This window comes from Panthera uncia, chromosome B4 (genome assembly GCF_023721935.1).
Source record: "Panthera uncia isolate 11264 chromosome B4, Puncia_PCG_1.0, whole genome shotgun sequence".
Classification (NCBI taxonomy): domain Eukaryota; kingdom Metazoa; phylum Chordata; class Mammalia; order Carnivora; family Felidae; genus Panthera; species Panthera uncia.
The window spans coordinates 42981269-42995560 of record NC_064809.1 but is presented as its reverse complement, the minus strand read 5'-3'; the positions used below and the strand labels follow the sequence as shown (position 1 = coordinate 42995560).

General features: G+C 41.0%; 1 protein-coding gene across 4 annotated transcripts in view; it reads left to right on the top strand.

Annotated features, from left to right (window-relative positions):
• CLEC1A (C-type lectin domain family 1 member A) overlaps positions 1 to 14292 on the top strand; it is a 34261-nt gene that overhangs the window by 6849 nt on the left and 13120 nt on the right. For all 4 annotated transcript variants that reach the window (XR_007456594.1, XR_007456593.1, XR_007456592.1 and 1 more), the window contains exons 2-4: positions 6339 to 6437; positions 7782 to 7958; positions 12380 to 12531. Coding sequence is in view for 1 of the 4 variants with exons in the window: in XM_049625058.1 (XP_049481015.1) it covers positions 6339 to 6437; positions 7782 to 7958; positions 12380 to 12531 (428 nt within the window). In the remaining 3 variants the exon portion in view is untranslated. The remainder of the gene's footprint in view (positions 1 to 6338; positions 6438 to 7781; positions 7959 to 12379; positions 12532 to 14292) is intronic.

Sequence of the window (14292 nt, the reverse complement as noted above, 5' to 3'; positions counted from 1 at the left end):
TTTAGGTGCTTGGAGAAGTGGAAGGAGTAATGGGAATCAATTACAAGAAAATGGCAGGTAACGCTGTTGAGGGTGTGTAGAAGGCCACAAGAGCAGATAGGGATGAACAAGTTCCTGACTGTGTTTACTCATGCGAATATCCTTGAATGAGGTGACGTTTGCTCTTGGCAGAGCAAGATGGGCACTAGTAGTGAGGAAGACGTGGGCAGGGACAAAAGCAGATAGGTAAGAGCTAGCCTGGGGCAGTGTATTAGTGGGTAAAATTAAGAAAGGCAAGAACTCAGAGGGAAAAGGTGAAGTATTACTTTTGGATGGGAATTTAGATAGGATAAGATCATTGGGGGAATCACCCGCAGAGTCAAATGCAATGACAAGGTAGATTTATGGGCTGAGACGTAGTCTTCAAAGAAAAGGGGCATATGAGGAGGGACCTTTGGCAGATGAAGCTAAAACGTTGGATGGGATCCTGCTACACAGGGTCTTTTATACCAAAAAAGACTTGTTTTTCCTTTGGGAAGAACTTAAACTTGTATTTGGTGGCAGAGTGGAGAAGGTATGATTTAAGGTGGCTATTTCTGAGGTGTTTCACAATAAAGAAGTGAAAAGTAGTAAGCGGTAAAACACTAGAGTCTTTCCATAATTCCATACGGAACTGCCATATAAGGACAAATATTGATGTGGGATCTGTTGGGAGGCTAGGAAAATGATTTAAAAATTTCAGCCAAATTTCATTTGCTCCTTCACTTACTAGCTGTGCAAACTTAAGCAAATTAAGCAACTCCTAGATACTGCAGTTTTTAAAAATCCAAAGGAAGGTTAAAAATAGTGCCCTCTTGGGTAGTTTTTGGATGAGTCAAATGAAATATGACCACATAATACACTCAGTAGTTGTCATTATCAAAAGCTGTGTGTCCTTGGGTAAGGGGACTCGCCCCTCTAGGACTCAGTTACCCGCCTGTAAAATGGGGATCATGAGGAGTATCTACTCACAGGGGGTTGTAAGATACGAGATAATGCATAAGGCATTTATCTTAGTAACTCAAGGAGTGTTAGCAATCTTTATGAGTAGCGATGTTATTTTTGAATTGTGTTTCATAAGTGAAACTTCTTAATTAAGATATAAAATTGACTCACCTAAATTTTACTCAAAAACATATGTGTAATCGACTTTCTAATTGCAGTGAGTTAAAAACTCAATGATATTCTGCAAATAGGTTATAATTTTTAGATGCATATTCTTTTGAAATGATAGGAAGAATAACATCCATTTACTTTTAGAGAGAATGAAAATATTAAATAGGATTTGAAATAAAATCGTAAGATAATGAAAATCTGCGTTTTCATGAACACTGAAAAATATTCTCAACTCATGGCCCCTCAAATATTCTCCCAGAGATTTATTATGTGCCCTATGGGAGGAGTAAGGAAACAAAAAGAAGTTGCTAAAAAGACAACATTGGAAATTTGAAAGTCAGATATCTAATCGGCAATATCTCATGATTAAAAAACGTTAAAAGTAATTTCTGAAAGATGATGCACCTTGCCACCGGTCTAATTCACCTCCATTATGTCTGTGAGTCCTGGTAAAGGAGAAGTCTACAAAGTGTGCTGTTAAGCATGATGATGTAATCCTGTCTCTGGCCCTAGTTTGCCATGTGGCTTTGTGCAGATTATTTAGATTCTCTGTGTCTTTTCCAGCTTTTAGTATGCTTTCTCTTTCAGAGGCATACTAAAAAACTACATCTGGTAATACAGGTGTCATTTCTTATAGGCCCTGGGAATGGAGCCTTTCTTTCAAGGGAAACTCCTCCTTTCTGACGCCTGATGAAGAAAGAGTAACTAACGGGTCAAGGATGCCAACTCTCTCCATCTACAACGTTTCTTATAATTACAAAGGAATTTGCCTTCCAAACTTGACCTCAGCACTGTAGCCTTTTATAATACAGTTATAGTAAAACGATACAGGAAAGGGGTGGTTTTTTTTTCTATATATATCTTATTATTTCTAAGGATGTTTATACCATTCCTTGCCCTGTCCACACCTTTTTCTAAACATGCCTCAGGGGACAGCACAAGGGTTCTCTTCCAAAAAATAGAACCACGATAAAGCCAAGCCAAACTGAAGCATCTCCCAGGCAGTTTTTTGTTTTTTTTTTCTTATTTCGGGGTGGAGGTGGCCCCTAGAGACAGACCTCATTTTATGATCAAGACACTTGGAATAAAACTCAGAAATATTAAACTTAGAAAAATAGAGGGAAATATAACATCAAAAAAAAAAAAAAAGAAAGAAAAAAAAAAAGAAGTGAAACTTTCAACTCCAAGGGCTTTCCATTATGGAAGCCCGGTTTCCTGGGAAATGAGCACACCTCCTGTAGAAACTCCCTAGGGTTGTGTTTTTCTGAGTCTTGAGATAAACAGGAAGAGATTGTGAATACTGAGAGAGGGAGGCAGGGAGAGAGAGGGAAGGAGGGAGAAAGGGAGAAAAGGAGGGAGAGAGAGGAGAGGCAGAGTAGAAAAATTTCCAAATGACCAGGGAAAGATGATTCTTTTTTTTTTTTTTTTTTTTTTTTTAATTTTTATTTTTGGGACAGAGAGAGACAGAGCATGAACGGGGGAGGGGCAGAGAGAGAGGGAAACACAGAATCGGAAACAGGCTCCAGGCTCCGAGCCATCAGCCCAGAGCCTGACGCGGGGCTCGAACTCACGGACCGCGAGATCGTGACCTGGCTGAAGTCGGACGCTTAACCGACTGCGCCACCCAGGCGCCCCAAGATGATTCTTTAGAAGGGAATTTTTGTAACTTTGTTCCTTAGCAAAAGATATAGACTCCTGCTTTTGTCTTCTGTCCTAGAGACAATCTTAGGAAAGGTCATGTATTATTCTTTACATGGATATAATTATTATTAAATAATATTCCAATATGTTAAGTCCATGCCCTCGCTTTACAGTAAAGGTTTAAGATTCTTCTTTTTTATTCTTTCAGTAGAAGATCAACACCTCTCTTGGGCCCCGATATTATACAAGGAAAAGCAGGTTTCTTAAGGGATAGTTTGGTTGATTTCTATAGTTTTTCTTTCCCTTTCCCTTCTTATTATTTATAATTTGGACCAGGGAAATATTAGTCATAAAAAAGGAACAGCATTTAAGAAATAGTTTATGCCTTTCAGAGTGTATTAATATAAGTAGGTTTCAGCAGTAGATAGGTATATGACAGATATTTACATATAATCTGCACCTTCCTTCCTTCCTTCCTTCCTTCCTTCCTTCCACATTAATTGAGCTTATTTCACCTGATGTTCTAGGTACTAGAACTGATGTTTTTCTAGTGATTAAATAGACAATAATCTTCTTCAAAAAGGAGCTTACTTTCTATTGGGGTAAGACAGATATAAACCGACAGAAACGAGTAAGATATATAATATATTTGATAGTATTAAGATATATAGAGAAAAATAAAGCCATCATGGTGGTGGGTGCACATATGGGCTAGTACCTCTGGAATCCAGAAATATCCACCTATTTAAGGTTTTTTTGGCCATAAGGAACTTTAAAAAGACTTAGGGTTTGGAGAGGGTGTTTAGCATCAGCTATATTCTGGCTTCTGATCTCGTTCTTTTATGTTCTGTTGATTTGAGATACTCTTAAGTCAATGCCTTGACAGTCCAACAATTTCCAGGAAAATTTAGACCAAATCACATAGGCCAGTTAATCAAAGGAAATGGGGAAGAAAGCACATCTCTCCAATATCTGTTTGTGATTCAGAATCTCACACAAGTCAGTGAATAGAAACCAGTATGGCTAGAAGATGAATTTAGCTGAGTCCACCTTCTGCTGTCAGAAATATGGCTGAAAACGCAATAGATTTTTAAAAATCAACAATGTTTAGGGTGCCTGGGTGGCTCAATTGACTAAGCGTCTGACTCTTGATTTTGGCTTAGGTCATGATCTCCCTGTTGGTGAGTGTAAGCCCCCCCTCAGGCTCTGTGCTGACCTTGCAGAGCCTGCTTGGGATTATCTCTCTCTCTCTCTCTCTCTCTCTCTCTCTGCCCCTCCCCTGCTTACACTCCGTCTCTCTCAAAATAAATACCTAAACTTAAAAAAGAAATGAACTCCTGGACCTCTTCCAAGGGTGCATCCTTTAAATGGAAAGTTGAGGAGCAGGGAGTAGCCTGCCAATTAATTATGCAGGAGCAGAGGCGGAGCTAACACAGGTTAACACAAAGGACAAGTTTGTTTCAAGGTTAAACAGAGGCCACTGTGTGTAGAATCTTTGAATGAGGGGAGAGTAGTTCAGAAAAAAGAATGAAAGAACTAGGTAGGGTCCGGAAGAACAAGACTCTTGTAGAATTTTATTTTAAGTGCAGAAAAGCTATTGGAAGCTTTTAGGTGGGGAAATAACATAACCTAATTTAATTTTTTTAATTTTTAATTTTTTAGTTTTTTAAATTTTTTATTATTTTTTTCTTAACATTTATTTATTTTTGAGACAGAGAGAGACAGAGCATGAACTGGGGAGGGTCAGAGAGAGAGGGAGACACAGAATCTGAAACAGGCTCCAGGCTCTGAGCTGTCAGCCCAGAGCCCAACGCGGGGCTCGAACCCATGAACCGGGAGATCATGACCTGAGCTGAAGTTGGATGCTTAACCGACTGAGCCACCCAGGAGCCCCTAATTTTTTTTTTAAAGAGCAATCTGAGTCTTTATGAAAAGTAATTTGGATTTTTTTCTAACTGTAATGCAATCCAGTGGAAGTTTTCGTGGAGGTGATTGTTAGTAGAAAATAAGATTCACAGTTTAAAATATATCAACACCAATGTCAAAAAATTATATATATCTTTTTGAGAGAGAGAGAGACAGGTAGAGACAGAGAGAGAGAGAGAGAGAGAGAGAATCCTAAGCAGCTCCGCCCTGTTAGTGCGGAGCCTGAAGCAGGGCTCACATTAGGACCTGAGCGGAAATCAAGAGTCAGATGTTTAACTGGATGAGCCACCCAGCACCCCACACATTCGCTATTTCTACACCATCATTACTACTTATCATTCCTCACTTGGAAATAAGGTGTAACACAAATCTCTGTACCTAGTACATGACATGGAGGACCGTGTCAAAGGGGAGATGAATTCAGATGTCTTCAACCTTTTTGTTTTAGGGCCTGACCTAACGTTCCCAATGAAGGGAAACACAGTTTCAAGGAAGCATCAGAGTTTTATTGAGGGTTTTGCTCTTTCTTTGTTCATTTTAATCACCATGCTAGATGCCACACGTTCGGGGGTGGGGGCAGCGACTTCCTTGTAGGATACCACACAGGTCATTCGGATCCATAGCTAGCCTCAGCAGGTGACGGGTTCCCTGTTGACTCAGTAGCTCCTCTGCATTTACCACAAAGCACGACTGTGGGGGTGCAGCATTTGTTATTTAACTGTTCTTTTTTTTTTTTTTTTTTAACGTTTATTTATCCTTGACACAGAGAGAGACAGAGCATGAATGGGGGAGGGTCAGAGAGAGGGAGACACAGAATCCGAAACAGGAGGGAGACACAGAATCCGAAACAGGCTCCGGGCTCTGTGCTGTCAGCACAGGGGCCCGATGCGGGGCTGGAACTCACGGACCCCGAGATCCTGACCTGAGCCGAAGTCGGCGCTCAACCGACTGAGCCACCCAGGCGCCCCTGTTATTTAACTGTTCTAAATTGAGATAGCTTAGATCCATCCTTGAGCCCCTGATGATCACGTTTCTTGATGGTCCATTTTGACGGAGATATAAATGAAATGAACGAACAAAATCTTTACAGGAAAGGGGCTTTCAACAAAGAAATCCCCAAAAGCAAACAGTAAAATGATCACTTCTCATTAGTCATACGCAATTTGCTTTTCAGAAGAAACACGATGCGGAACGTGGGGGGGGTGGGCGATGCGTCGCGAAAGTAACAGCACACTAATTTCACCTCTCTGCTGGTGTGAACAACAGTTCCTCGCTGAGGCAGTTCCATGTCTTTCATAACTCGGATTTTGGCAAAAAGAAGGTTACACAAACCAACTTATAAAGATACTGGCAATGCTTTGCTGGATGCAGCGCAAAGTAGAACGGGGGAGGGGGGGAGGGGGCAGGGCGGCGGAACTCAGTGGGGCCGGTGAAGGATTCCCGCTGTGTAAGTGAGGCTTGGCAGTGAGCCTTTTAACAGCATTCCTGAGGATGGAGGGCATGTTATCTAGCCCCTGGTTACTGTTTTCCTGCAGAAGGGGTTCCTTCCCAGAACCAGCTCTTCTCACTTGCCTGCTGGTGGCAGAGATCCAGAGGAACAAAAAGCGAAATCCTGCCTTTTCCTTTGTTCCCTGCAGGGCACCGGCCTCCCTCCTCAGTTTGGCGACCAGTGGCCCTGACCCTGCTGACTCTGTGTTTGGTGCTGCTGCTTGGCCTGTTGGCCCTGGGGCTTGTGTGTAAGTCTGCGCTCTGACTTGGGGGGAGGATCTTGGTTCTAAGGGTTGTCTGGGATGAGAAATACTTTTATGATTTTTTTTTTTTTACTTTAATTCTAACCCTAACCCTAACCCCATGAGTACTTCAGTGTACCTTATTCTAAAGCACCCATGTAAATGATGAGTAGTGAAAGAAGCATTAAGATGCAGCAATCTCTTGCCAGCTAGACTTTTCTACATTACGTTTGAGATCGAGCAGGGTTTTGTCCGTTTCCAGGTCGATATTTAAAATCAGCAATTTTTAACGCATGCATGATTTAACCCTCTTTTATTCTACAAAAGAGTAGAAGCAGTGTTTTTTGCTCTTAGTATGCATGACTCAGCAGGCTAATACAGAGGGAAGAGATTTCATTGATGTCTACCCCCTCAATATAAGGAGGACAGACAGACTAGGTCCTTAATGACCACAGTATTTTTCAGAAAGCCCAGGAAGTTATAGAATCATTTTGCAAAATCTTGTGAAAACCAAACAAAGAAACATGCGTGTGGAAAAGTCTTGAAATTTCAAACCAGGAAGGACAAGTTCAAAAACTAAAAAAGCGAAGTGGGTGAATTTGCTTCATGAGATTGAGACCCTATAGTAATGTTTCCTGAGCAGTTGAAGAAGGTGGTTCAAGACATCGTAAGTTTTTAAAATTAAAAAAATATATGTTTCTCTTTCTACCATGGCCTCCAAAGTTTTAATTCATTTTGATATAATTTGTTTCATGACCGCCGTTACTTTTAGGGATATGAAGCAACTTTCATGATTCATGAAGGACTTTTCTACTTAGATTTAGAAATCTGAAATCTGGAGTTTAAGCCTAAGGGTTGGTAGAAATTTTCTAGACAAGAGATATTAAGGATGTTGCTTGTTCTCACTGAACCCAGTGGGAATCCATAAAACTATGGAAATGATAATAGGACTACTTTAATGACTGAATGAGATAACAATATATGCTGATTGTCCATAGTCAACATAAGAATCATTAGATGAGTGGATTTGTGGTTTCAGGTTAAGCAGTGCTATAAGCGTATGCACAAAATATTTATTGAGTAGTGAATATGGGTGAAGATTTTAGTCCTGAAGTTAGAAACCGTTATTATGATTCTACATTGTCAGATCAAAAGACGGAGTTTGAGATATTAAACTGCTTGAGACAATACAATTTATTGTGTACTGCAGTTCAAACTTGAATGCACGCGATATGAAATCTCAAAGCATGAGATCTTAAACAGTACAATGTTTTTTCTTCCCCGTGTGTAAAAAGGGGAAGTAGAAATGAAGAAACCAGCTGTCCAGTCTGACTTGGTAACTCGGGTTAGTTTTCCAGTTCTACCAGCTTTCCAACACTCAGCAAGACAGCATTTCTAACAAGGAAGAAAGATTGGCGAATCTCTCCCGACAGCTGCAGTCTCTCCAGACAAAGAACAGGAAGCTTGCAGAAATTTTGCAGCGCGTGGCTGAAAAACTGTGTCGTGAGCTGTATAACAAAACTGGAGGTGAGTCCTGTTTACTAAGCTCCCTCCGCCCTCAGGATATCTGTCATGGTAGAGCTGACTTTCCCATCCATGTACCTGGGAGTCACATAATATTCAGTTTGTTGTCTGGCAAACATAATAAAGAATTTGGGCGCCTCCCATCCCCAGTTACTGGATCATTTAGTTCAGGTACCTCTGTGTTATAATACTAAAAAGATTCTTTAAATTCAGACATTTAAAAAAAAATTTTTTTAACGTTTATTTATTTTTGAGACAGAGAGAGACAGAGCATGAACAGGGGAGGGGCAGAGAGAGAGAGGGAGACACAGAATCTGAAACAGGCTCCAGGCTCTGAGCTGTCAGCACAGAGCCCGACGCGGGGCTCGAACTCACGGACTGTGAGATCATGACCTGAGCCGAAGTTGGACGCTTAACCGACCAAGCCACCCAGGCACCCCTCAAATTCAGACATTTTAAACAATAAAAACAATTAACATTGAATAACCAAGATAACAGTGCACGTAAATAAAATACAGAGTTATTTCTTAATTTACCTTGGCACATAAAGAGCTGAGAGTAGTATACATTTCGTAATGCGTTTATAAATCTTTTCTCACTGAGAAGTTAATGAGCTCGTAACTATAGTTCTCCCATTTTAAGAACCACACTGGCATCAGGTTAAAAATGCTGATAAACGGTATCGGGGCACCTGGGTGGCTCAGTCGGTTAAGCGTCCGACTTCGGCTCAGGTCATGATCTCATGGTTTGTGAGTTCGAGCCCCGCGTCGGGCTCTGTGCTGACGGCTCAGAGCCTGGAGCCCGCTTCAGATTCTGTGTCTCCCCTTCTCTCTGCCCCTCCCATGCTCATGCTCTGTCTCTCTCTGTCTCTCAATAATAAATAAACAGTAAAAAAATTTTTAAAAATGCTGATAGGCTGAATAAAATCACAGTCATTTAAATCCACTCTGCCTTGCCTGGGTACCAGAAATCTGCATTGTGGTGATGATGACAATGCCAGTGATAGATGAGCCATGCTTTGATGACCATAAGACGGGAAGCCTCATCTCATTCCCAGGGCTTTTTCTCCTGTCTTTTTTGGGTTTCATCATGCCTAACTCTATTCAAGTTAGTCTTCTCTTCTGTTCTGCTCATTGTGTGAGCACAGGAAGCAACCCACATTTCGAGTCTACTTTTTATTTTTCTTTCAGGGACTTTAAATTGGGTTGAAGTCTTCCTCCTCCATACGGGTATCACTTCCCACGCTAACCAGACAGCCAGACTGCGTGGTTAGCCAGTAAATGGCACCCACGTGCACGCTTCCATTTCTCTAAGTGACTCTTTTCCGCATGACTCATGGCCTCACTGGTCATGATTTTCTTTCTTTTGTTTTTCTTTGTTAACTTTCTTGAGGAATAGTTGACAAATGTAGTTGTGTATATTTGAAGTAGATAACGTCATGGTTCGAGGTACACATACATTATGCAATCATACTCAAAGTCAAGATGATCAATGCATCTAACCACCTCATAGAGTCTTGTTTTTTTCTTCTTGTGCTTCCGACAACCCGCTGTATGTTGTCTTCTACGGTGGGCGCTGTGCCTTCGAAAGGTAATCCAAGTTTCTCTGAAACCGGTGGTATCTGGGATTTACAGCTAGCTGTATAAAAACAAACAGAAAGCTGGATATGCAAGTAAACCATGCCTCCCTTAAATATAAAATCTACACGCCATCTGTTAACGATATCCCTTATTGCCATGAAAATGTCCATATAGCTTTGGTTTGATGTTCCTTCTCAGTTTTATTCTGATGCTCTCCATTCCTTTCCCATTATCCATCCATCCATCCACTCTTCCATTCAGCTAAGATTTATTGACCACTGACTGATGCATGCCATGCAACGTATACACAGATTTCTGCCCTCATAGACCTCTTGCTCTATTGGGGTGGTGGTAATAAATAGACTTAAAAACATAAAATAAGATGATCAACTTGTTCCAGTGTGCTGGAAACTTTTCCAGCTTTAGTATTGAAAGTCCCACATTTTGGGAAAGCTCAGGTTTCAGGTACACAGGAAAGGGTTGGTCAAACTAAACATAATCTATAAGAAGGTAATCAATCCTATGGAAAATAAAGTAGATAAGGCATGAGGCATCAGGCATTTAGGGATAGTGGGTTGCTAATTAAAGTAGGGAGACCATAAATTCCTAATTAAGGTGAGGGTATCGGAGCAAAGATTTGAAGAGTTGGGGGAGTTAGCCATGTAGATAATATGGGGAAAGAACCAGCCAAGGAGGTTCTGGAAAGAACCAGAACAAGAAGTGCAGGAGCCCTCAAGTGAATACAACTGCCTGTTCAGGGAATAATAAGGAGCCTGTGTGCCTAGGGCAGAGTGAGGGAGTGGAGAACTAATAGTGATTATTTATGGCGTTAGGTGACATGGTAAGGGATTTGGCTTCTATTTTGGGCAAAATAAGGATCCACTGCAGCATCTCCGGCCGAGGAAATATATATCTGACATGAGTTTTAAAGGCTAACTCTGCAAATAGACTGGAGGAAGGAAGAGTGAAAACAGAGAAATGACATCAGAAATGGCTTTTGCAATCATCCAGGAGAGCGATGATGGTTCCTCAAACTAGGATGTTATTAGTGGAGATGAATGAAGGATGGAATAAAATGGGAGGTGAGAGAAATAAAGGAGTCAAGGATACCTCCAGAGATTTTGGACAACGCAATTAGGGGAGATGTGATCAAGTGAGATGGGGCAGAATTCTGTAGTTATGAGGGGGAAGGTTAGAAACCAAAAGAACACTGTTTTGGGCCTGTTGAATTTGAAGTATCATGTGGATATCCAAGTGGAGAGCTGAGTAAGTAGTTTGCTATAAAGTCTGGGCCAGAAATATCAACTAACTTACGAAAAATCTCCCAAATTATTTACTTATTTAAAACTTCGTTTTACCTTAAGAAATATTTCACATACACACATACAAAAAAATACAAACAATAACATCATACCCATTAGCATATTGACCATTTACATTGTAACATGTTAACATTTTGACACTGGGTTGTTTTTAAAATAGATATATTTTTATGGAATGATTGAGTTCCCATACCTCCCTAAGGACTGTGGTTACAAATATCTGTTCTCAAAAGCCCAAGGCCATGTACCCTCACCAGTGTTAAAACCATGGCTTTCAGGGAGATTTACCCTTTGAATTCATACTTTGCTTAGTACTTATGCTTTTTTTTTCTTAAATTTTATTGACTTTTTTTAGAATGAGAAAAGAGTCCATATCTTATTGGTATATATTGCATTTTAAAAAAAGCCTTTGGGGGCGCCTGGGTGGCGCAGTCGGTTAAGCGTCCGACTTCAGCCAGGTCACGATCTCACGGTCCGTGAGTTCGAGCCCCGCATCGGGCTCTGGGCTGATGGCTCGGAGCCTGGAGCCTGTTTCCGATTCTGTGTCTCCCTCTCTCTCTGTCCCTCCCCCGTTCATGCTCTGTCTCTCTCTGTCCCAAAAATAAAATAAACGTTGAAAAAAAAAATTTTTAAAAAAAGCCTTTGGGTGCCTGGTTGGCTCAGTTGGTTAAGCATGGAGTCTTGATTTCAGCTCAGGTCATGATCTCATGGTCATGAGGCTGAGCCCCTCGTGGGGCTCTGTGCAGGGCATGGAACCTGACTGGAATTGTCTCCCTCCCTCTGCCCCTTTCCTGCTTGAACACGTGCATATGCACATGCTCTCTCTCTATGAAAAAAAAAATTTTTTTTTTTTACAATTATTCAAGAGAATTTTGAGGAAGAAAAGTACGGAAGCTTCAGTTGTTTCTTAAATACCATGCATAATGAAAAGCTCTTTATGAAACTGAATATTCTCTGTTACATATGGCAAGAAGCAAGGAAGTTCCAATCATTCATTGCTAGGTTCCAAACTCCATGAAAGCAGGTAGTGTCTGTTTTCATTTTTTTTTTTTTTAGTTTTTTTTTTTTAACGTTTATTTATTTTTGAGAGCGAGAGAGGGAGACGGAGAGAGAGACAGAGAGAGCACAAGCAGGGGAGGGGCAGAGAGAGAGGGAGACAGAATCGGAGACAAGCTCCAGGCTCTGAGCTGTCAGCACGGAGCCCAACGCGGGGCTCGAACTCACGGCCCCGGGAGATCATGACTTGAGGCGAAGTTGGATGCTTAAGCGACTGAGCCACCCAGGCGCCCCTGTTTCAATTTTCACTGGATATTTTCAAATTGCACTGTATATTCAGTACCAGTAACAACTCATGGCACATAGAGAGTGTTCGGTAAACATTTGTAGTTATTACCTGGGCAACTAAATAAGAGAAAGGGCATCAATTCTCTCTTGAGTCATCACGTACTATTATAACTTCAGGAAAGGAAAGAAGGTAGACCTGGATAGAAAAATAACGTATCAAAATTGGTTTCTTTCCAAGAACACAGATGCAGCCCTTGTCCAGAAAAATGGAAATGGCATGGGGACAAATGCTACCGATTCTGTAGAGACAGCAAGAGTTGGCAAGGCTGTGAATATTTCTGCATTGCAGAGAACGCCACCATGCTGAAGATAAACACGCAGGAAGTGCTGGTAAGATCCTGAGGCTTAGTCGGTGCGTGAATTGTTCGCAAAAGGAGATCTTTCAAAGCGCCGTATAAGAAGAATCTAAGGAGTCAATGCTCACAGAGTCTCACACTTACTGCCATCAAGGCCTAAGTCTTACTCCTGTTGTGTCGAGTGATTCCCTGGGTTATGGAAGAAGGCATTTTCTGTTCTCCACAGAAACCCATGCCTTAGAACCACGAGAGGAGGCGCTTCAAAATCTCCACCAGTCAGGAATCAAATTAAAACCTGTTTTCGTGCCTCACCTCCTTGGATGTGGGCAGGAAGGGCACAATATGGAGGCAGTGTCAGAAAGATGAAAATAGTCCTTCCTGTCCTTCTGTTATAAAGGGACAAGGCCTTTCATTAAAAATATTTCATTAAGTAAATCATTACTAGAGTTTGCAGATAAATATCTTGCTTTCCAGAAGTTTATAACCTAACATAGACTGGTCAAGGCAAATATGAAAGTGAAATTATAAATTGACATATATTAAGTATATGCGGTTAAGATAAACTGTAAAAATCACGTAATTGTCGCCACCTTAAAAAAATATTTATCGTTGCCTTTGGATTTAGTCCCTCAAGCAGTGTGGCCGTTATGTATTTATCATTGTTTTAGCGGAGGTCTCGGCCCAGAGTAAGTAGTTTATCCACAAAGGATTATTTAATTGAAATAAAAGGCCACCTCACTATGCAAATGCTTAACATCCCTCTGGTTACATCTGAATTCCTACCTACTTTCTGAAATCTGTGATGAATAGAACTCTGCACTGTCTCTTATCCACTAAAATAACATTTGTATCCTTTCTTGACAGCTCAATTTAGGCAGAAAGGGAGGTAACTTTATTTGACTAAGACAATGTGTCGTACCATAAGCCCATCTAATTTTTCTTATTCTCTTTGTTTCCCCCACCTCTCATACATACTGAGGACTCAGGTATATAATTGAACTGCGTTATATATAATGGTAGGGAATATCGTGGAAGTTATACAGTGATTTTCTCTCATGCTTCATATCCTTGTATATATTTAAATCATTTCCATGTGATTTATATTCAGAACTTTTAATTTGAGGGATCTACTCTTCAGTCGGAAGTATTTCAACTACACTTCTTTTGATAGGCCTACTCGATGACTATTACTTAGCGATAGTTTCACATACACTGCCAATAATCTTTTCTTGAACAAACATGTGCCATTAACTAACTGAAGGGTTGAAGACATAAAAAAATGTGTGTGTCCTTAAGGAACTCATAATATGGTGGAAAAGAAGGACATAAAAATGGATAATTATCACAAATTTATATAATTTCTATGTTATCAAGAGTGAGACTAGATAGAAGGAAGTGAATAACTTAAAAACATTTCAGGGGGCGCCTGGGTGGCGCAGTCGGTTAAGCGTCCGACTTCAGCCAGGTCACGATCTCGCGGTCCGTGAGTTCGAGCCCCGCGTCAGGCTCTGGGCTGATGGCTCGGAGCCTGGAGCCTGTTTCCGATTCTGTGTCTCCCTCTCTCTCTGCCCCTCCCCCGTTCATGCTCTGTCTCTCTCTGTCCCAAAAATAAATAAAAAAAACAAAAAAAACAAAAAAAACATTTCAGTATAGGGGCACCTGGGTAGCTCAGTTGGTTGAGCGTCTGACTTCGGCTCAGGTCATGATCTTGCGATTTGTGAGTTTGAGCCCCACATTGGGCTCTGTGCTGACGGCTCAGAGCCTGGAGCCTGCTTCAGATTCTGTGTCTCCCTCT